Source organism: Trichomycterus rosablanca, chromosome 26 (genome assembly GCF_030014385.1).
Source record: "Trichomycterus rosablanca isolate fTriRos1 chromosome 26, fTriRos1.hap1, whole genome shotgun sequence".
In the NCBI taxonomy this organism is placed as follows: domain Eukaryota; kingdom Metazoa; phylum Chordata; class Actinopteri; order Siluriformes; family Trichomycteridae; genus Trichomycterus; species Trichomycterus rosablanca.
Window position 1 is genome coordinate 13,725,520 of NC_086013.1, and position 23,934 is coordinate 13,749,453.

The 23,934-nt window shown below is 39.2% G+C and overlaps 2 protein-coding genes across 3 annotated transcripts; both read left to right on the plus strand.

Moving 5' to 3' along the window:
- Positions 1–1,766: 1,766 nt before the first annotated feature.
- Positions 1,767–9,425, plus strand: kank1b (KN motif and ankyrin repeat domains 1b). The gene is given in 10 exon segments (XM_062989207.1): positions 1,767–3,873; positions 3,947–4,015; positions 4,297–4,376; positions 5,009–5,082; positions 5,847–5,934; positions 7,250–7,469; positions 7,874–8,016; positions 8,112–8,312; positions 9,167–9,265; positions 9,369–9,425. Coding segments are annotated over 10 exon segments (3,123 nt in total). The 5' UTR covers positions 1,767–1,781.
- A 3,474-nt stretch (positions 9,426–12,899) lies between these two features.
- LOC134303579 (probable global transcription activator SNF2L2) lies at positions 12,900–21,609 on the plus strand. 2 transcript variants are annotated; one of them, XM_062989025.1, is made up of 7 exons: positions 12,900–12,935; positions 15,492–15,585; positions 18,225–18,454; positions 19,086–19,191; positions 19,850–19,951; positions 20,264–20,396; positions 21,435–21,609. In XM_062989025.1, the coding sequence occupies exons 2-7, from the start codon at positions 15,502–15,504 to the stop codon at positions 21,587–21,589; spliced, it is 810 nt and encodes a 269-aa protein (XP_062845095.1). In that variant the 5' UTR covers positions 12,900–12,935; positions 15,492–15,501; the 3' UTR covers positions 21,590–21,609. The 2 variants fall into 2 exon arrangements, with proteins under 2 accessions (XP_062845095.1, XP_062845096.1); XM_062989026.1 differs by having other exon boundaries at positions 21,438–21,609.
- Positions 21,610–23,934: the final 2,325 nt, after the last annotated feature.

Sequence of the window (23,934 nt, forward strand, 5' to 3'; positions counted from 1 at the left end):
ACTCTGCTGTTGCGGTGAAACTGCAGCGAATGCCGCAAAGGAGGACAAACCTTCTGTTGCACTAGCTGTGGCATTTTGTGGGCCTGTTCTGTGAGTCTGTCCTGCTGTGGAGTAGCATTTGCTTCTAGAAAATTCAACTTTACTAACTTTGCCTGTAGAAATGTTATAGGTATCTCCTTTACCTGCTGCTTGCCTAAGATTCTTGCAAACAATATTAAAATCTGCTGTAATGAAATAGGTGCAAATTGTCCAGAGTTTAATTTAGTGACTAAATACTTTTCTAATCAATATTTGTTTATGTGCATAGCAAAGTGAAAAATACCTCAACTGTGTAAATAAAATATATTAAATGACAAAAAATGTGCACCAACATGCATTACAGGCCTATAGGGTCAAATGTTAGCTAGTGGTTATTGGGTGAACAACAAAAGATTTTGTTTTCCTTTGAGAAAACAAAACACCATGTTTATTTATTTTTAGCTATAATAACAACAATTATATTTTAATAATTGCACATTCAAATAGGAGTTAACGTTAATTTTACCAATTCTTTACCTTTATGAATAAAATCCAAACTAAATCTGACCATAAAGCTGACCAAGTCATGACTAAACAGCCTTTTTTCTAACGGTCTTTGCTTCAGTGAACTGAACTATGTGTGAGCTATGTAGAAAATGGGCTGTGGTTCCTCTGTGGTTTACCCAGTTTGGACATGCATGCCCTTAAATTGAAGCTTACAACTGGTGCTTTAACTTTTAGCTAATTGTTTCATGTCATATATAGTGAGCTGAAATAGAGCATAAAACAGGTACTGTGGCAGTGCTGCGGACTGTCTGCTCTAAATAAACATCAGAAATACAGTTTACTTGTGTTTTTTTGTTTTTGAAGTGGTAGAAAGTTACTTTGTGCACTTCAGACTGAAGAAGAAGGAGTGGGATTGGAAGTTAGGAGGAGGAGGGAAGTGAAGTTTGAAAGAGGAGATGTTAAAGACGAATTTAGAGATTAGTTGTAGGTTAAAAGAGACCAAGACTGAAACTGATTGAAGCAATGGAAAGGCAGGTAGACTACAAAAACTGACTGCAGTTTTAAAGGTAAGCTGTATATTATATATTTGTTTCAGTGGAATTTCAGCAGTGTTAACAATCTTACAGTGCAAACATTAAAAATGTTAGTTAGTGAAAAGAGACGTTTTAGATGATGTCTTATGTTTGGGCTTTTTTTAATTTGGAGGTATGAAGTTCACATAACTTGCTAGCACCTATCTGGTCTTCTCAGGCTGACTTCCATTGCACCAAACTTTGGGTACAAACAGGACTTGATTTTGTAGCTTTCATTCCATCTAATTCCTTGTTTCTTTTATTTTGTACAGGTATACATGAGACTAAAACCAACATCTATGACAGTTCTCACTTCTGCCCTGATACACCGTATGACTACGAACTTGATCTAGACGATCAAGACACCATTCAGTGCCTGGGTTTTAGCAGACGACCTCTGAACTACAGAGTGGAGCTTACCCTTCCCACTGGGCATCCGTTGGATTACTCTTACCTATGTGCAGCAACAAAACTTGCAATGTTCCTGTCACCTCATTATCTTCTATCTTTAATAGAAGAAAACCCCCACTTCCTCCCTCCTCCTTCTCAGCTAAATCCACCTCTGAAGGTGCTGTGCGTTCTGAAGCCACAAAAGCTGGTCAGAAATGCTCGGATGAAAAACCACCACTAGCCACAAGACAACCCACTATTCCTAAACCAAACCCTAGAGTGGAGAAGCCCTTGATGGAGACTAGTAAGCGCTTGGAGCAGGAGAAGGAATCATTCCAGACAAAGCCTCCTGAACCATACCCACGACGTAGACTGGCCAGCTTTGGTGGCCTAGGCTTAAGTGGTGCACAGTCTCCTTATACGAGCTGGAGTGATCTTAACCAAAGTCATGCTGGGAAAAACTATAAAGGATCCAAGTTATCAGTTCCTGATCTGCCCTCGTTAGTAAGAACCAGCCCCAAGAGCTCTGGCAATGCCACCCCAGTTACCAGTGTTAATCCATTTAACCTGCAGCTTGTCAGGGACCAAATGGTGGTGGCTTTGGAAAGGCTGAAAGAACTGGAGGAGCAGGTGAAGATCATACCTGTGCTGCAAGTAAAAATCTCAGTATTGCAAGAAGAAAAAAGACAGCTCACAGCTATGGTAAAGAACCAAGAGAGCAAGAAAGAGGGTCAAAATCCAGACTTGTTAAGGATACCCCATAAACAAGCAGACAGCACAGACACTGCTATGAAAGTTAAGCTGCATAGTTCAGGGACGGAAAATGACGAAAAGACAACAAGGGAGTCTTCAGAAAAGGTAGACAACTGGCAACATGGTGCCCTACTGCGTCTTTCTGAGATCAAGCAGCTCAGTGTTGAAATGCAGCTCCTGGAGAAGGAGATTGAAGATGCCTGTGTTATGACTCAGTGGATGCCAAATGTAAATATGAAAGATCAAAGTTCATTGACTGATAGGAACATGAGTGAGGACCTCAAAGGGTCAAAAACTTTCTGCAAAAATGCTCCAGTAGAAACCAAACTAGAGATGCGTTCTATAGCAGTTGATGTAAGTGAAGCTATTCTAGGTGTGGTCTCCAAGACAGAGCTTGAGCTTCAACAACAAACAATTCAAGTGTTAAAGGAAAAAGTGCAAGCGCTGGAAGCTGAGCTTAAAGAAGCATTGGTTAAAGCTGAAATGTGCAGATTAAAGCATGAGCTTTTGGATCCGGGAAGCCGTACCTGTTCTGACAAGAGTTCTGTAGCACAACCAGAGATGCAAAGCATTGCAACTCAGGTAAGTACTTTGACGAGGACACTTGGAGTTGGAAACCATGTTCAAGTGGTTCATGCTGCTGTTGGAGAAGACATGGTGCAAGCTCTTAACCACGTAGGAGTGATTTGTACCCCAGAGACGAGGGAAGTTGCCTCTGGCCCGGACACTTCTACAAAAATGTGGGAGATGCAGAAGAAGGATCAGTGTGTAGGAAAAGAGTATGTATCAACTCGCAATCAAAGTGTCGGGGTGGCTGTGAGCGTTCGTGATGTTGGTGTTGTTACCTCAGAATTGATGGAGACCCTGAAAAAGAAGCCTTCTACCAGAAGTGTAGGCTGTGGTGACTGTACCATAGATGTTAACGTCAACATGGTTAAACCGCTTATTACCAAGGGTATGGTCACTGAGCCTCTCACAGGAATTGACTTTGGAAGTGTAATTACCCCTCAGACCTTGTCCCTGAGAACCAACACAGGTGTCAGTACATTCTCCAGCAATACCAGCACCTCTCAAGATTTGGCATCTGACTTTGGCACTAACTCATCAACCATGCTTACTCAAGAGAAATTTACCAACACTGTTCATACAATAACCCGAACACTTGCAGTAGGTGATGGCAAAACTACTGGCCAAGAGTCCACAGCATGTGTGCGCTCCGTTGCAGTAGGGACACCTGTGTACTTTCAGGAAGGAACACACCCTCCAGGCATCCCTAAAGTGTTAACCCGAGACATTGGAGTGGGATATGCCAACATCAATGACAATTATTTGGTCGGACTCCGGACACGGAACATGGCCTGTGGTCCATCCTGCCTACCAGATCCAATCAAGACTAGAAGTATAGGAGTCGAGGTAGGTGATGGGAGGGTCCGGGATGTTGATGGGCACATGTGGACGCCTGTGCACCTGCTACAGCCACAGTTATATGGACAGTCTGAGCCTGGACTTGATCATTATATAGATCGAATGCAGACATTGCTGAAGGAGCAAGAGAGTCTGTTAACAAGCAGCAATTTTAAATCAAGGGAGGTCACAGTTCAACCCCAGAACCTTCTGGATAAACATCATAAAGGTAAGGCTTTGTTAGTGAAAGAGTTGGTAAATCTCCTTTTAATTCTTTTTTTCCCCCATTCTTGCACTTTCAGTTGTAGCCAGTTGGGACGTCTCTCTCTCTCTCTCTCTCTCTCTCTCTCTCTCTCTCTCTCTCTCAAAACGTACATGGAGTCTCTTAAATAATATAGGATAATATTATTTGCTGACTGAGGGCATTTGTAGCCTAGTAGTAATCAAAAAGGTCACTGGTTCAAGGCCCACTACTGCCAGGTTGTTGCTGCTGAGCCCTTGAGCAAGGCTCTTAACCCTTGATAGCTTACACTGTATACTGTCACACTACTGTAAGTCGTTTTGGATAAAGGCGTTTATGTACACCATACCATTGATTTTAATAGTTTACATTTTGTATTTGTATTTCTTATTGTCTATCTGACATGTTCAGCAGCTGGACATAGCCACCCAATATCCAGTGAGAGCACCAGAGCTAAAACCAAGAAGCAAATAAAATCTAATGGTGAGTGTGTTTGTTCATCAATCTACTTGCTCATATCCAACTCTCCAGTTAATATCTAAGTACAGAAGAAAGAGGAATAAAATATTTCTCTGTAAAAGGGTGGAATGTACATAGGCAGTGAAAATAGTTCTCTCTGGTTTGGCTGGACAAGCCCTACACTTAAAATATTTTTGGCTGGTGTTGAAGTTTGGAGAGCTGTTGTGTCCCATAGTTTGTGGTCTGCAGCACACAGGGTAAAAAAAAAAACCCAACTATTTATTCTGAGAGTGGTAGCTGTGTGTGTAGTGAAAGCTGTTACAGGTTTGTATAACAAAAGCATTTCTATAAATGTTAATTTATGTAGTAATACTGCACTTGTGACATGTGCAAATACTAAATCCATACTTCCATAGGCAGAACTAAATGATTTTAAATGCTTTCTGAACCAAGGTAGGAGTCTATCTGTACTTGTTTTTGGAATGTAGGAGTTCCTGTACAGCTGCTTGGAGAAGCCTTTGGTTGTTAAATGTAAACACTAGGCTTAAGAAGTTAGAGAATTTATTATGCTTTGTGGTTCTGATACCCTTTAAAAGTGTATATGTGCATGGGCACTAAACCATTTGCACCCACCATATTTACACATTCATTTTTTTAAATTTAGTGTGATTCAACTGAAACAAATTCAAACATCAAAATGAAAGATCAGTAACAAAAAATAAAGAACTGATTTGAACAGTATTTGTAATTTGTAAACCTGTTAAATTTTTTTAAACTTTTTTTTTAATCAGATTTAAGGCATTGTGTAAGGGGGCTGTCAAAAGAAAATAATGGGTAACAGGTTGTTTGATGTGGCAACAGCAACTTTATAGTGTTGAATCTGATTATAAATAAGCTTTTCTTTCTTCTTGTCTCCTTGCCTACCAGGTGATGATGGATCCATTATTAACAGGAAGGACATCAATAAGAGATCTGCTGAGAGCAAGAAGACACTTCATTCTGCATCTCCTGGGTAAGGATGTAGCAAGTCTCATTAATCATTCAACATCAATCACTGGCTCTATTTTGGGGGGGCGATAGAGGAAACAATTAGCTGCTAGAAAATCCTGGCTCTGGTACATGTGGGTGTGCAACTGTTGGTATTTTTATGCACATTGGAGCAGTCTGTAAAATAGTGCGTAGTAAATACATAACATCAGGTGTGATGAATAAGAAATAGCAACAAATGAATGTAAGTTCTCAAGTTAAAGGTTTCCTCTGGGTACTATGTTTCTCTTCCATTGCCTAAAACTCTTCAGGTTGGTGGATTGGCTATTCTAACCTTCCCCAAGCTGTGACTGAGCTAATGAGTGAGTATCTGATGCTCTGTGATGTACTGGCACACCAGATTAGAATAAACATGATGACAGATCAAAAAAATTATTTATATTATAATAATTGGACTTTCAGGACATCTTCACATGTAAAACCAATGTTTAGCATGTATTGTTTGTATTCTTTAGGTACGAGATGAGTGAAAAGATGCGTTCTGCCTGTCACAGTCTAAAGAATCATCTAAACAACAGCAAACCCTTATCCAACAGAGAGCTGGTAAGCTTAAAAATATTTCTTAATATTCTATTACCCAGCAGATGCTCTTATTCTACAGTATTATGCGTATGATTGCTAACTTCACTCTGCAGAGAACCTATTAATTAAAATACTGACTTTACATGCTTTTGTGTCATTTTTTTGTTCTGCCACATTCTTAATATTCTTAAAATGTAGTAAAAGTAGTCGCAGTTAAAGATCCAACCCTTTCAGATAGATGTAGATTATACCTGAGTTAATTAAATCTTTCTCACTAACTTTATCCTTATTAGGGTAGCAGTAGGTCTGGCACTATGTGAAAATACTGGCTGCAGGGCAGGAACACACCCTGCACGACATTAATTCATCACAGATCATTACACAATCACGCAGTAACTCACTCACAACAAGGCACATCTCAGAGCAGCTATTCACCTTCTGTGTGGAGAAGGATTCTTTTACGGTTTGTGAGTAATGCTCCTGCAGTTTTGCACTATTAAAGATAATCAGGGCTCCTCCCAACTACCACAAATATGCCTGTATGTGTGTGTATCAGTGTGTGTGTGTCAGTGTGTGTGGGTACTGTTGCAGTGTTGTAAAATAATGTATAAAAATAAGCTTCAATAAATTAGAAATAATCAGATAGTTTCTGCTTTTATCTGGTATAACAGATTTAAATTTTCGGTTTTGGCACCATTTATTATCTAAAGCCAGAATCTTTTTATCCACATATTTGTCAGGAATGCAGGAAAAGAAACATTATAAATTGAAGCTAAGACAGAAAAACAGATGCCTGAAAGAAAAAGAGAGGCAAGTGGTAGAAGGGTGTGTTTGTGGTGAATGGTTTTATACCGCTATGAATTCTGAAACCGCCCTTTGGAATTTGGAATTTGAGAAAAAATATCATGTATTTGGTTCCACATTTACTTTGCTTTCTGCTTCATCCTGCAATTACCAACTAGCATGCCATGTTTAGCACAGTGGTATTTTGTGGGTACATTGAGCTTTTTTCAAAGTCATGACCTTAACACAGTTGAGAAGGTCAGGTGTGTGTGACAATCAACAAATCTGTTTGAATGCAATTCTGCCAATGGACCAAGGATCCAAATGGATTTGTGCCAGAAGACTGTGTGCCAAGTGACTTCCATGAAGACCTTGTTGGATGAACATGGTTTGTTGGAGCTTTTTTCACTGAATGGGCACAAATTCCTGCAGACACCTCACAATCTTTTAAAAAGTCTGCTTAGAAAAGTGAAAATGTAAGTTTCCTTTAAGTGTGTACAAACTTCTGACTTCAGCTGGATGTGTGATGTCTGTCCTTGTATTTGTGTTATAGCGTTCCTGTCTGAATACCATACAACAGGACTGGTTTTGGGTATCTAGTCAGAAGACAGCATGCCCGGATACAGTGGAGGACTTGCTGTGTGCATTTCGTCATGTGTCACTCAATGTGCTGACACATGTAGCCAACATGGCTGACCGGAACGGCAACACGGCACTGCACTACAGCATATCGCATTCTAACTTCAGGGTGGTGCAGAAACTGGTGGATGCAGGTACGCAGTCCTGGTATCCAAGACAACACTGGGCAACTAACTTACTGACTCACTCACTTACTTATTCATTCACTCACTCACTCACTCCATCCGCTTCAATGGCAGAGTCTTACTAAGAGCCATATTGCACATGCCACCACCACAAGTGGTGGGGATTCACATGAGGCATAGCATGTCTCTCTGTACAGTTTTAATGGAGAATCCACTACACCCCTGTGTAAAGAAGCCTCCAGTGACTGCACAGTATCTGAGGGGGAAAGTAAAATTACTATATTGGGAGAAATATTGGGGAAATGACAAAAAACCTGTTTAAAATGTCAAAACATTTGTCAAAAATACTGCATTATGGCTAATTCTGCTAATACAGTGTTATTTTGGGTGTGTGTGTGTTACTGGTTGTGTAGGTGTATGTAATGTCAATCAGCAGAATAAAGCTGGATACACTCCCATCATGCTGGCTGCTTTGGCAGTTGTTGAAACCCAGGAGGACCTGAGTGTGGTGGAGGAGCTTTTTAAGAAAGGAGACGTTAATGCCAAAGCAACACAGGTGAAAGTTTTACTCTTGTTCTTAGTCTACACTGTACTCATCATGTCTTAAAAACCATTACCTCACATCTGTGTGCTAATGTTGTGATGTTGTAGGCTGGTCAAACTGCTCTCATGCTGGCGGTCAGTCACGGTTGTATGGACATGGTTAAAGTTCTCTTGGCTTCTGGGTCAAAGGTCAATGTCCAGGATGACGAGGGCTCTACAGCACTCATGTGCGCCAGCGAGCACGGGCACACTGACATCGTCAAGGTCCTGTTGGGTCAGCCCGGCTGTGATGCCAGTCTGACTGACAATGTGAGCAGTTTACATGGTGTCAGAGCAATATGAGCTCTAAAATCTTTAGTACTTAGTTCAGTACACTTTAAATAAGTGCTAAATTAAAACTACAGCCACACTACATAGATCAGGCTACCATTATTAATTTAGTCAACTGAAGAAAATTGATATGAATGGCTAGTAAGAACTCTACAGACTGTGTATATACTGTATATATGCTGACACGTCAGCCAGCCGCTTTTTTTCACCTGCCAATGGCAGAGTCTCACCAAGAGCCATATCCAAACTATGTATGTAAACAGCAGAGGTTGCAGTTGTGTAGCTGCAATGACACCCTGTTGCCCTTCCTTCCTCAGGCACAGCCAATTGTGCCTTTAAGATACCGGGCCTAGTCAGTAGCTTTGCAATTTCACCCCAGAAAAATAGCATTGGCCACTTTTCTTTTTCTCCCGTGCCTCGGTGGGTTCTCACATGAGGCTCATCCACTTTTGCACAGACCCCTCGGGCTGCTAACCGAGGTCCTTACACAGCGTTTGAAGACCCACCCACTTTATTAGTCCAGTCTTTTTCCACCCAGCAGACTTGATGGGCAAATTGTTGTCTGCTGCAGACACTGCAAATTGTGCCCGCTAGATGGTTTCCAGCCGACCGGTAGCAGAGCTAAGATTTGAAGCGAGGAGTTCAGAATCTCAGCGCTGGTGTGCTAGTGGAATATCCCGCTGCACCACCTGGGCACCTTGAACCCCTTTTAAACCAGTTTTGAAAGATTTTGTTCTAGACACAATCCTATCAGCTACTTCATATACATATATTGTTGTATTTCTGGTATTTTATCTTCCACATGCTCTTAATTATGTATCTGTGTGTGATAGGATGGCAGCACTGCGCTGTCTATAGCACTGGAGGCGGGGCACAAAGACATTGCCATACTGCTGTATGCTCATATGAACTTCGCAAAGAGCCAGCCTGTGGTAAGATCAGTCATGTATGATATTTATTGAGATACTGTTCATTAATGTCCAGTGAACCTTTTACTACTTATAAGCGTAATATTGCTTGTGTATGTGTATGTAGGCTCCTCCTCGAAGCAGGACACCAACGTCTCCAGCTGGGAGAGGGCATCATGAATAATTTATTCTGCTTATTTTCCAGCTCTGCCTGTACAAATTAGTTCTTCTCAGTCCTTGTAAGTTTTCATAATCCACTGTCATAAATATTAGAGGCAAATGCTTCAGATTTTTCCATTAGCTTGTGGAAACATGTGGCATTAAAGACCTGGCATTGTTTCCTGGCATTTCAAAATATTTTGAGCATCTTTCCAGCACTTTGTTAACAACATAAAGATGGTAGTGTAGTACACGTTTTGTGTAAAAGGACAACCACTCAAACAACACATACATACAGAATGTTTTAATGTTGCACAGTTGATTCATCTTCAGTAACCACATCATAATTATCAGGGTCACAGTGGGTCCAGACTCTTGCTAAACCAGTATATAAAAAAGACCCTACAGTGATACTGACAAAACAGACCAAATTCCACACAAATGTTGAACAATGCCAAAGTCCAAATCCTCCACATCAACAGGACCCGAAAGCTAAATCTGTGTTGAACCCAGACTAGTTGCATTGAATTGTATTTTTCTTTAGATAACATTACCACACAGGTAACAGGCCGGCAGCCCTTATGTGGTGTTCATTTAGTGAAATCATTCAAGATAAATTACTCATCATACTCAGTTTAGGTAAAAGCTCTTGTAAGTGTCTGCTTTAAATTCTTTCATTCAGTTTGTGAATATTGAATGAAATACTTTTACCTCTTGTATGTGAAAGCTGATGCAGTAAAGATGTTTAGAAACGGTTCATTATGCTTCCAGTGCAAAGCAGAGATAACACTGCAGAATTCTTAGCATCTATTTTTATCCTTTTTAAATATTCATCAAGCAACTGGCGTCATACCGTGCCATTAATGGTTTTGGATTCTTATACACCGGTAATGAAATACAGGGAGGAAAATTGTGGCCAGCTGTAAAAGTAATCTAAAAGAGAAGCTAGTTAGAGTGGGTTAGTTAGGGTCTGTTAGCAAGCTGCTATGTCCCAAAAATGGACTTTGGACATGCTTAATATATTGTGTTTGTTATTTAATATACTTCTAGTAAATATATTTCCTTCAGATTTGCATATATAATCTATTTTTTTTTTACTTTCTTCTGATAAAGATTAAAAAAAAAAACGTAATAGAATAAAAAACTATTTTAAACATTTTATTTAATAGGGAAGAATAAATGACTAAATATAATTATATTTTTTTTCATCTATTTTAATAATGCATTACATTTTGGTTATAGCCTGTGCAATGATAAAGTCATTAAAAAAAATAATAAAAATAAACGGTCACATTGTATGGTATGCTTTCAATAAAGATTCAATAATAAAGTTCAAACTCTGTTATTCATTTGCAAAAATGGAGGTTATATCCCAAAACACATATTAACTTGGTAATTGGAAAATGATGTGGACATTTTTGTGTTAAGCTGTAGGAAGGGCTGCAGGTGACCACTAGCTTCCTATGATGTGTGTAAAGTTGCACCACACTACTCTCTCCATACTCTCCCATCACTTTTGCCGGCACCTTGACCAGACAGTAGTAGTTGCTGTCTCAAGTAGGTAACACCCCAACTGGCCTTCCCTCTCCCACACACAGCCAGTCCTGCCTGCTGAGCCTCCCACCAGGCCAGTGGTACCTCCGACTTTGGGTCTCAACTGTGAACCCTAAACGAAGCTTTTTATGCCACATCTTTATAAATGTGACAAAACACCTGTTAAAATGATATTAAAATAGTTTCAGCAGTTTCCATTTAAGATGTTTTATGTAATCTCTGTTTTTATCCCTAACCAAGCCTGTATCTCACTTCCTCACTCATATTTACTTAGGGTTAACAGACTGAAATTTCATCACAAGGTGGAGCAAAAAGTACTGTATGCTTTGTTTTTAAATAGTAAATTAATTAATATATTTTAAAACTATTTTTAATGATATTTTTCTTTTTACAGCCATGCTCTAGGTCAGCTGGCTGCTCCTTCACATTGCTTTTAGGTGAAAGATTGCATCTCTTTTTTATTATTTGTAACGACATTGACTGAAAAATCAAACCTTCCTATGTTTAGAATATAAAAATAAAAATACAATTACTGAACTAAAAAAAGGAAAACAAATAACTGAAAGCTGTCTCTGTAAAAAAAAAACTTGACTGGTTTATCTGGCCATCTAGTGGACGATTATAAAACTACAAACTTACTACATGTATTTGTGGGTCTTCTAAAAATCTGCTGGGTCAAAATATATATGCAAACGTCCTATAATGTCATTTTGCTCTGTATTAGACTGGCTACATTGAATTAGCCCTAAATGTGAGTGAATGAGTAAGTCTGACCTGTGATGGATTGCTGCACTGTGCAGAATGTCTTGCTCTCACTGTTTCCTGGACCCAAAACAATTAGAATCAGAATAAAGTGCTTAAGACGAATAAAAGTATCAATAATGCCTGTAGAAATCACTTCAAATACTAGTTTAAGTTAGACTTAGACATATTATATTATATTATATTAGTAAATATTAGTTTAAGTTACACTGTATGGTCAAATTAAGTGGATACCTGACCACATGGCCATTATTTTGGAGTTGGCCCTCCCTTTATGGCTATAAATACCATCACTTTGTAGGAAAGCTTTCCACAAGGATTTGAAATGTGCCTGTGTAACTTTGCGGGTGCTCCCATGTTTAGGGGTCACCACAGCAGGTCTGGCACAGTTTTTACACCGGATGCCCTTCCTGACGCAGGCCTCCTATTTTTATCCTGACTTGGGACCCGCATTGAGTGTGCACTGACAAGTGCACCTCCCACTGGCTAGGCTGTTTCAGCCATTGCCCCCGATCCTCAACAGTAGCCAATCATGTTCACACAGACACCTGACCCACCGATAGCACCGCTGAGATTCTAACCCTGGATTCCCAGATCTCAGCAGTAGTGGGATAGCATACTTTACTACTAAACTGTGCCATCCGAGCACCTACACCTATTAGTGCTGGATATGGCTAAAACATCTGGACTCAGTAATTAGGAAGGATGGCTACATACTTTTGGCCTCAATTGTGTATTTTATTACATAAAATTAAAAGTTAGGGTTTTATAAAGCACCATTCTGTTCATTGCTGGTTGTGTGTGTTTGTGTGTGTAAGGGCGCACGTAGTGATGGAATGCTATAGTGTTCTGCAGCCAATAAAACGTGCTGTTGCCATAGTAACCGGCCGAGACGTTTTACCGAAATGCCCCAGTCAATCAGGGTGGAAAGTATGAATATGAATTATAGTAAAATGACAGCGTTTCACTGTATCACATTAAACAATGTGTGTGTGTGTGTGCTAGTGTGTGTGTGTGCTAGCGTGATGCTTTACTGCCAGCCGACTAGCAGTTTTCTCTGAATAAATCAGCATTAATATTTGATCAATAAAAACCATGTTGTGTCCTTGGTGCTACAACTGTTGCCATGGCAAAATTGTAATAAAAAGCTGCGGCGGTGAAACTCCAGTCCTGTGTTTTTCATAAGCGATGATGGAGGGGGATTATGAAGATGGAGGAGGTAATTAAACACACTCAGCCATTAAATGTATTATTGAATGTCTCTGATGTTAAATTAATCTATAATTGATCTATAAAACATTTTAACAATCCTTTAAAAAGTCAAAAGTGTAGTGGAGCGGTCTGGGTCCTTTCTGTGTGGAGTTTGCATGTTCTCCTCGTGTCTGTGTGGGTTTCTTCTGGGAGCTCTGGTTTCCTCCCACAGTCCAAAGACATGCAGTCAGGTTAACTGTAGTGCCTTGCGCCCCCTGAGAGCTGGGATAGGCTCCAATACCCCCCCACCACCACCCTGATTAGGATAAGCATGGCATTAAAATCAAACAAACAAACAACACATCCTAGAGCATCATGCACTTACTGAAGCCATAGCAGACAGATGAACCCAACATGAGAAAAACACGCCTCACAGATGATGATCAGAGTAAAGAACCGTAATCAGATAAACAGTAGTGATGTGCCACACTGACTCTCATTAATACCCGAATTGATCAGAGAAGGTCAGAGATTTTTAAAAAGGTCAATTATGAGGGATCTTCAAAAAGTTTCTGCACTTTTATATTTTGTTTGGAGACGGTGAGGGTTGGAGGAGTAACTGGTCGTGTCTGAGAGACTGAGAGACGCTTATAGTCCAAATTTAGCGCCATCTGATTTCCACCTTTTTGGACGCTCAAAGAGGCTTTAAGGGGAAGAAGATTTACATGTGATGATGTGAAAGCAGCGCTGCATCAGTGGCTATGAGCTCAAGCAAAAACATTTTTGCTGATGGCATTAAAAAGTTGGTACGATCCTGGAAAAAATGCATCATAAGGGAAGGTGACTAGAAAAGTTATGCCATTTGTTTTTGAAATTGTTAATAAATAGCGGAAAAAAATGCGGAAACCTTTTAAAGAACCCTCGTATTAAGAATGTTGTGGTCATTTTTCCATGTTGTAATTTTAGTTAACTGAAATAAACACTTTTAGTTTTAATTAATTTTGTGTATGTATGATTTGTGTAAATCCTCACTCACTCACTTTCTTAACCGCTTATCCAATTAGGGTCGGGGGGATATCCAGCTTTTCGGCACAAGGTAACACAGTAACACCCTGGACGGGGCGTCAGTCCATCACAGGGTAGACACACATACACCCTTTCACCTATAGGGCAATTCAGTGTCTCCAATAAACCTGACTCCACGATAAGCACTTTAGAAAGTGAGTGAGTGTGAAACATGGCATTAAAATCTTAATAATCCTAATAATCAGGCGATCGGGCGACGCACCACCAAAGGGCGAAAGGGAAGAAATTTTTCTATCACAGCTGTGACTATTCTGGACAGTCTGTCTTGCCTGTGAATATCGTAGTCCAATCAGCGTCGAGTTGAGTTCCGTACAGTACCGCCCCTTTTGGGGCAATTTCACTGTAACTGAAAATCGCCCCGGATCGCTCTCATAGACTCTCATGTTAAGGCTCTTTTTTTCAAACTGCAGGCGCTGCAATACAATCTGAATGGGTTCCGGGAGGGCTCGCACTTACGTGCTTGCGTCACACGTAACCTGGTGTAGCGATCTCGTCACCATGACTACCATCACAGTTCCGAGCAATTCCATCAGGGAAATGCCATTCAGTCGTCGTAGTAATCAGGATAAATTAGCAACTGAAGAATTAGGGCCACCCAGACCAAATTTAAACATCAAGCATCTACAAGGGGGGGGGGGGGGGGGGGGTTCATATAAGCTGCAAGTAAATTACAAGTAAGTAATGTAATTTTTAAATAGTGAATTGTGATTGCACTTCATTCTTTATTCATTGCACATCAGCCCCGATGTCCCGATCTTTATTCTGGATCTGCTGCACCTAAAATAAAATGCTATCTGATGAAGACTGAATTAAATTGTTAGTGTGAAGGCTTTACTTCATTTTATGATTAATGGTAAAGCTGGTCTCTCTCCATGTTCAAAGTTATTTGTGAGGGCAAACTGACAGATGACTTAAGACGTTAATTATTTAAGCTTTAAGTTACCCATTGAACGGGTCACCTTGGCCACCATCGCAACAACTGCCCCCCCTGAGAAATTTGGCAGGAGCCGCCACTGCTAATAATGTTGTTGTAAGTTTAGTTAACTGAACTAAACAAGCACACACACAACCACCAGGACTTTTCAGTTCTGACCCCTTGTATTCAGTATCCACTTTAAAAACAGGATCCGAGTGATTTAAGTTAGTTTTTTATTTTTTATTTTAAAAGGAAGAGAACAAGAACAAGTGAGGGGGAAAGAGGGAGGATGGGAAAAAAAGGGAAAAGAAAATCAGATTGCGACAGTCGATATTAAAACATGCAGCTAGTGAGGGAGAGAGGGGGGAGAACCAGAACCAAGAAGCAGGCCTTTCTGCCAGGACGGCCAGAAATCAAACGGCTGTTTACAGCCGATCTCTTTCTCTCTCTGCTTTCTCTTTCTTTCCTTCTGTCTTTCTCTCCTTTCTCTCCTCGCTCTCGCTCATCATCGCCACGGCAATTGATTTGTGTATGAACAGCTGGGCGCTTTTCTCGCCCCCCTCTCTGCCTGTGTGTTTCCAGTGATCAGCTGATGAAGAGACTGAGTGCGCGCTGCAATGCTGGGTTGCTAATTCTCTCGCCTGCAGACAAGCGGCAGCCTGGAGACCTCAGCCAGGTAAAAAAAATCCTTCCTTTCCTCGCCTTCTCACCCTCATTCACTCACCGCTGACTCGCCATCCTTGGAGCATGCCATCATGCCAGCAGACGGTCACGCGAATGCAGTGAGAGAGTGAGAGAGAGGGCGAGAGAGGACGCGAGAGAGTATGTAGGTGTGAGGCGTCTGATGACTGGGGAACACTGCGTATCAGACGAATCGCATGCTGTCTCGATCCTGACATGGCTTTTCTTTTTTTCTTTCTTCTAGAGGTTACAAGGACAGCACAGCACATGCATGCATGCATCACAACACACATGCACAAACACACACACGCCTATGCACACACACACACACACACACGCGCACACACACACTTGCCTGGCTGCTGTTCTCGTCTGTTGCTAATGATGCAGTGCCATGCGTGAATCATTTTTGCAAATCCATTATTTCAGTAAAACAATTCTTTGACTTTGAGTGTGCATGGGTGTACTGTATTTGTATGCATCTTTGTGTGTGTGTGTGCGTGTGTGTGTGTGTGTGTGTGTGTGTGCACATATGCATGCCTGCATTCCATTATAATTCTTCTGATTATTAGGCCCCCATGCACACACTCCCCCAGGGTGCGTGAATAAATGTTTTCCATGTGTGTTCGCTTGTTCTTTAAGATTCATATTTCTTCAGTGTGTGTGTGTGCACTTCAAACATCAATAGCTGGCACCGACTGCACAGAGCCTTGTTCAGAATTCATATTTGCTTTTCTGTCTTGCCTCTTGCTGCCAACAAAACAAGAGGCTGCAGCAGCATGCATATGATATTACTGCACCTTAATTGCCTTTGTATTTAACACCATGTAGACAGTATAATTACGCACACTTTGACTAACACACACACACATACACACACAAATAATGTTGTGGTTGACCGCTAGTACCAATATTTAAAAAGCAATGAGGTCCATGATGGATTAAACCTGGTGAGGAGCTGAAGGGGTTAAAACAAAAATTCAAAACAAGGTCATAGCCATAAACTGAACAATGTTGCGTGGGCAAATCTACCAAAGGTCATTACTGCCCATGTCTATTGGCGAGGGGCCATTTCTGAGCATATCTGAATACTGTATATATATATAAATTGTGATTCCAACCTTCAAAACTGTAAGTATTAACATAAAGCTGATTCCATTTGGTGCTACAATATCCTTTCCTTTCTGTAAAGACTTTCCTCCATATTTTGGAATATGACTAATGGAATTTTCTATTCAGCCATATTAACTTTAATAAAGGCTGGCACTGATGTTGCACAATAAGGCCTGGCTTGGCTTTGACTTTTTAATTTGTCCCTAAGATTTTGTAAGGGGTTGCAATCAGGACCATGTGCAGGCCCATCAAGTCCTTTTACACCAAGCTCACCAAACACAACCTAGTATTTCTTGTAATTATACTACTAATTTGATGCATGTTATACATTACTTTCCACAAGTACATAAAACTAATGATACTTTCATAATTTTTTTTATTTAAAGAAGCATTAATAAAAAGTTCATTTATAAGCATGGATAGACCAAGTTTGGCCACTTTGCTAAAAACAGCATTAATTAATTTTTTAAAAGTGTAAGCATGATGCTTCCTAAGGCATAACTACAAAAGGGGGATTTTTAGTGGGCTTTACTTTCACAGTCCTTATAATATTACAGAAGTGAGTCTGGAGAAATCTGTGTGTAAGTGCAGGGCTAGAAATCAATATTGAATGTCTGTGAACTTTAATCCCTCAGACTAATTAAAAAATTAAAAATCGACATGCTTCGGTAATGAATATAAACACATGGGCTTTGGAAGACTTTTCAGTAAACAGATCAGTAAACAGATCAGTAAACAGACTGTCAGTAAACAGATTTCTTCTCAGCGTCTACAAATGCAGATTGAGACTCTTCTACACAAAGCAAAAGCTTAGTCACCAACTTTGCTTATCTGTGATGGACTAGTGCAATGTGTTTGCTGTGGTTTGAGGAGTCCATCGTTTAAATTGTTTTTGGAAATACTGGCTTTATGTTTTTCTGTATGAAGAGAAAAATGACCAAAAGCCAGAATCTGGCCTCGTATAGGGGTGTGTTAGTGTGAAACATGAAAATATGCCTCAGCTTCCAACTTTGTGTTAGTGCCATTAAATTTATAAAGCAAGAAGGGCCTGGGTTCGATTTCCTGGCCTGGTGGAGTTTGTGTGTTCTCCCTGTGTCCTTTATAGTTCTTCTTTTATATACAATCTACAGTGTTTTTGCAATGTTTTTATACTTATAGGTTCACATAATGGGTTATGACTGGGTTAAATAAATAGAAATGTCCTTGTAATAAATTCTAATAAAAATAAAATACTGATTTTAAGACAAGCTCACCAAAAGCTACAGCTAACTTGCCACTTGGTTTAAAATGTAATCATCAATTATCATTTAATTCCCTTACAGTGCTGTAAAAAACTAATTGCTGACCTTCTGAAACACAAAAGGAACTTTAATAAATCCACAGCACACTTTGTTTAAATTTATTTAGAAGAGCCATTCAAAGAGATGATTACTTTTTTCCATTAACAAAAAAATTGGTTTAACAAAATCTGTTGTATATTTACTTAACTTTCTGTTGTGTTCTTCAAATATGTTTTTGCAGTCTCAGGCCATCCAAAAAGGAGTGTCTGAGGATATGGAGGAGGAAAGCAGTTTAAAAAAACGAAAAAGTGACCACCAGGGCAAACAGGCCACTGAAACTGGACAGGAGATTGTTGAGAAGGTAAAAAAGAGACGGGGTCGACCACCGGCTGAGAAACTTCCACCAAACCCTCCAAAACTCACCAAGCAAATGAACACCCTCGTTGATATGGTCATCAACTACAAAGACACGTAAGTATTTTATTTATAAATTTCTTCTCAATTGTAGCCAATTGTTTAGTATGTAACCGAGGGTTTTCTCTGTGATTTCTGGCTTTCATATACTGTTTTAAAAGCATGTTGTGAGAACTTGCCTGGTTTACCTATTTGAGGATGATTTGTTGTTCTATGAAGTTTCCAGATGTTACTTATCAATCCAGTTGTACTTAAACTGACAGTAAAGATGTTATTCAGGTGTTGTATAATGACTTTGTTTTTGAGGACTTTAGAAAACTCCATGATTTGTATTCAATGGGTGATTTTGCATAAGAACATTTTTATTTTTCATATTTGCAGCATTAATATTTAGAACCTTTTGTAAACAATAGACATATATACTTTAATATAGTTACAGAATCCTTTTCCTGTATCAATTTTGCTTTTAAACATCCTATCCTTGCTTTTGTTTATAAATACATAATGGTTTGTCTGTATTTCTAAGTAAAGTCTGAAGTCAAAACACATTATATGTATGTAATTGATACCTGCACTAAAAGTAAACAAACTAACAAAACACTTAGTGCTTAAGTACTTATGCCACTGTATTCGCATATCAAATGTATTTAAAATGTTTTTCTCTGACAATGTCAATACAATCCTGCAGGTTGGGTCGTCAGATCAGCAAAGGTTTTGTTCAGCTGCCATCAAGAAAAGAGGTTCCAGAATACTATGAGCTTATTCGAAAGCCTGTTGACTTCCGGAGAATCAGGGTAAATAAAATCCTTTACACAACAACAACAACAAATACAACGTGCTGTGCAAGAATGTACATGACTAAAAAATACTTTCCCTGTGAAATGGACAATGGTGTATAGTTAAGTTAGTGAAGTATAAATGAAGATGAGCTTGTGGTAGGTAGGTAGGTCGAGGGAGCTGTATTGATAGATGGATATGTATGCAAGGTAAGCATCGTAATACATATTATTAAACCAATTGTATAGTCGGGGATGTAAGGAGTGTTTGCTATTGCTTTGTGGCTTTTTCTGTCTAGTGCTGTTTTGAAATTTGAAAAGCTCCTTTACCTTGACATGACTGCTACTTTGAACAAAAGCAATATCTTTTCTAACAAAAACAGGTCAAATTTGCACAGAAATAATTTTTTTTGCAGCGTAAATATTTAGTGGTATGTGCAGTTGTACATTTTAACATTGTGTGTAAATAATTTAGATAGCTATAAGTACTGTAGAGAAGTAAGGTTAGTGTAAGTGATAGGTTAACTAGCTAGACAGATTGGTTAAATAGGGTAAGTATGTTGGTTAGGTAAGGTCAGTGGGTAGGTGGACACATAGGTCCAATCATTAAGCAAAATATTTGACATACTGAATAGGACAATACTGAAGGGTCACTTGCTTTCCTTTTTCTCTATAGGAACGAGTACGAAACCACAAATACAGATGCATTGCAGATTTGGAAAAAGATATACTACAAATGTGTCACAATGCTCAGACCTACAACCTGGAGGGATCTCAGGTGTGCCTCAAGTATCTATTTTAGTGTGCTAGTGTTTGAGCTGAAAATAAAAATGTAATATTAGAAAGAAAATGACAAACCAAAAAGGTTTAGCTTTATGAACAATAATTTAATGCTACTACAAAGGTGACAATCCAGGCTCTAACTTTTTATCTGCACCTAGTTTTTACATATATTACAACGATCAACAATATAACTTGTAACAATGGTTAAACAGCTATAATAATTCCTACAATACACATTGCACAGAGCACCAATCTATAGCAGGACTGATACAGATGTGGATTTTACTTTCTGTATTTTCTGTTTTAGATCTTCGAGGATTCCATCGTGCTAAAGTCTGTGTTTGAGAGTGCGAGACAACGGATAGTAGAAATCACTCAAGAGGATAACGATGCGGTTGGAGGCAGTGAACCGGTTGTTCCTGATCATTTAAATCTAAAGCGTGAGTTTTTTTTTTTATCTCACAGTAATTCTGATTGTCCCTGTTGTTGCATAATTGTCTCACTGAATTATTTTAGGTTTACAGAAGAAACATGATATTATAAAGGAAACACATTATGTAAAACACATTTTCATTAGTGCGTTTTACATGGTGTAGTTAGTAGATAGATGACTTTAATAGTAACATTCATGATGAATAACAATTGACCTTCTTTTACATTTTTATAAGGTCAGTTACAGTTTTTCTGTGAGTTCATAACAGAGATGAAAATCTGCTGGGTATAAACCAGTGCCAAAACCACATGTGAGTCTGCTGATAAATCAGACTACAGTATATGATGCAGATGTTTCATGTTTCATGTTTCAGAACGGTCACAGTCATTCTTGTGGAGCCAGATGTGCTCTTTTAATAAGAATACATGTCTAGAGAAGGATGTGAGGGAATTAAAAACGGGTGGGAACAAAAGTTTTAATACAGAGGGAGCTAAGTGACATCATGGCTCCATGCAACAAAGGAATAGACAGGAAATATAAAATATAATGAGAAATTTACCCTTTTGGAGCACTGAGATACCTCAAACTATAAAACTATGTCATCCGATGCTTAATAGAAGCTGGATGGTGTGTCAAAAATAAATAAATATAAAATATTGTGTTTTTTGGAACAACCAAACTTCAGAAGGGCTGGAGGACTTCATTCTGTCTTGGTTATGGACTACTGAGCAAAAAGCAAAGGGTTTAGGCTTCACCTCCAGTTTCGAGGCCTAGAACAAAGCCCTTAACCATCAGTTGGTTGAAATGTATCCAATGTGAATTGTAGATCTCTGGATAAAAGTGATTGCCACGAGCGTATGCATTGATGCCTAAATGTAATGTAAACGATGTTCTCTACACATATTGTCTTGTTCAGGACAGAATGCCTGCCTATTTTTTTGTGCATACCACTATTTTATTGTATAACTGTGTGATGACAATATGTTAAATTGGGTGAAGTCTGACCACAGTTTCTTCAAACTATTCTTCAAATATTTTCTTTCAGTAGAATCTGGAGCAACAAACACAAAGTTGGAGAAGAGCAGGGAAAGAAGCAGCTTGGCTAATTCTGCAAACTCCAGTGCTAAAGTGAAGGCGATTTATAGTGATGAGGACAACACTGAGGATCAGAAGAACAACACAGGTCTGGAAGACGGCTGAACAATAAATGCTGTATATGAGCCTCTCTGTCATCGTGCTATATTAGAAATGATAAGCTCATCAATCACTTACGTCTGTGTGAGTTGATTCAGTGCTTTCCAAGTTCCCAAATTTGTTCCAGACCTCATGTGATTAGATGTTATCAGGTTATCATTAAATCAAAAATAGACTTACTAAAAACAATCTACAAAGCAGTTTTGCACTTTTGAAAGCATGATTACACATGTTGTTTTTTTAATAAATGTTTTATAGGCTAAACATCAATATATATATATGCTAGCTTTTAACTTTGCTTAAGTTGTCTCTTAATGATGTATTCGTGTGTAGTAGCAAATGCAATATATTAAGCTTATTAGGCCCATTTTAACATCATTTTTATGCTACATTATATGGCCTGGAGTCTGTAGAAAAATTAGGTTTTAAAAATTAAGTTTAAGTTTTTCAGCTGCACACAAACTAGTGTGTAAAATCAATAATTTAGTGGGCTCATGGAAGGACCCAAAGACAAGAAAGACCACGAATCAGCTGGATTGACAACATCACGTTGTCAGTGGATTGCATTAAGTAAAGTAAAATTTATTTGTATAGTGTTTTTTTTACAATAGACATTGTCTCAAAGCAGCTTTAGAGCATTCAGGACAGACAAACCAAAAACCCGCTGTTGACGAAGCCGAAAGCGACAGTGGCAAGAAAAAAATCCCTTAAAATTACAAGGACGATACCATTATAAGGGGCTAATGTAATACAGGTGACATGAGACAGAGGGTATTGGAGAAAGCTGACCCACCTGTGCAGCCAATCATTGCAAAGCAATGACGCAGAAGTGACATGACATACCATGCTACCACAGTCTGTAGTAGGCTATTTCCTGTTTCAGCATTAAATTGGAACACTATCTGTGAGCCAGGCCTGACATCACAAACACTTTAATATCTATGGTATTGAAATGAAATCCAACATGGTTATGGTCAGGTGTCCACATACTTTTGACCATATAGGGAACATAAAATTTAGTGTAACTAAATGTGCTAAATGTGCAATTTACACGCCCTATACATGGCAACACCTCTCACCCTTATGCAAATAACAATGGGGAGGATCACACAAATAATAGGACGTTCTCACAAACAGGGTGGCGGTATTAAAAGTACAGCTTATACTGTATATTCAGTTTCCTCCCAAAACCAGGTGTAAACCACCAGCACCCGTTTAGCTTGATGCAGTTGCCAGATCTAGATTTTGTTTAATACTTTGTAATCTTGCCAATTACTTTTAATGCTCCAAAGTGTACGTTTGTTAACAGAACATGAGAAAATAGTGTAAAAAATGTCAAACACTTGGATAAATCAAATTGTATTTTGCAATGTAAGCATATAACCTAAAGCTTTTCAGTCAGATGTTGATATTTTTCCATTTTAATGGTTTTATGCACGCCATGTAATAATGTTATTACTGGCTGGCTGGCACCATGGTGCAGAATGATGTTGGGTTGTGTGGGTGTCGCACAGCACCAGAATCCTGGTGATCTGGGCTTAATCCTCGGCACTGGTCACTGTCTGTGATATACCCTTAAAACAGTCACCTTTTGTTTATCTTACCATGGGTTTTCAACACCTCCACATATGCAGAGCATATTATCAAGGCAAATCCACCCACAGAACTGACAATCTCTGGATGTTTTATGCTTTTTGATACATTCTGTGTAAACTATGAAGACTGTTGTGTTTGAAAGTCTTAGGACATCAGCACATCTGGCATCAATGACCATGCTACGTCTAGAGTTACTCATATCCCATTGTTTCCTGTTCTGATGTTTTCATGTATATCCAAAATACATACACATCCAGTGGCAATGTAGATCAGTCAATCCACCTACTGAAATAACTTTATTTGTGAAACAAACAACAAAGAACCCTGAGAAAACCCTCATACACATTGGAAGATCATGCCAAATAAAGATCATACCCACATCCCCACAACCTTGGTGCTGTGCAGCACCCACACTTCCTGTAGTGCCACCGCGCCACCATCACCTTGGTGCATACCCACATCCCCACAACCTTGGTGCTGTGCAGCACCCACACTTCCTGTAGTGCCACCGCACCACCATATTTTTACAATCAATGATGTGTCATGTGACACATTTTTAAACCACAGCTGGTTTTGCGCTTTAACTTTGCCAGAATTCATTTTGTCACATAAATTAAAGTAAATTTTCATAGAAAGGAAGGTTTTAAGAACCTGACCTTTTCCATGTAGCACATTTTTGTAATGGGAACATTTTTGGGAACATTGCAACCTGAAGTCATATTTATTTATTCTATCAATATCTGTACTTTATGATA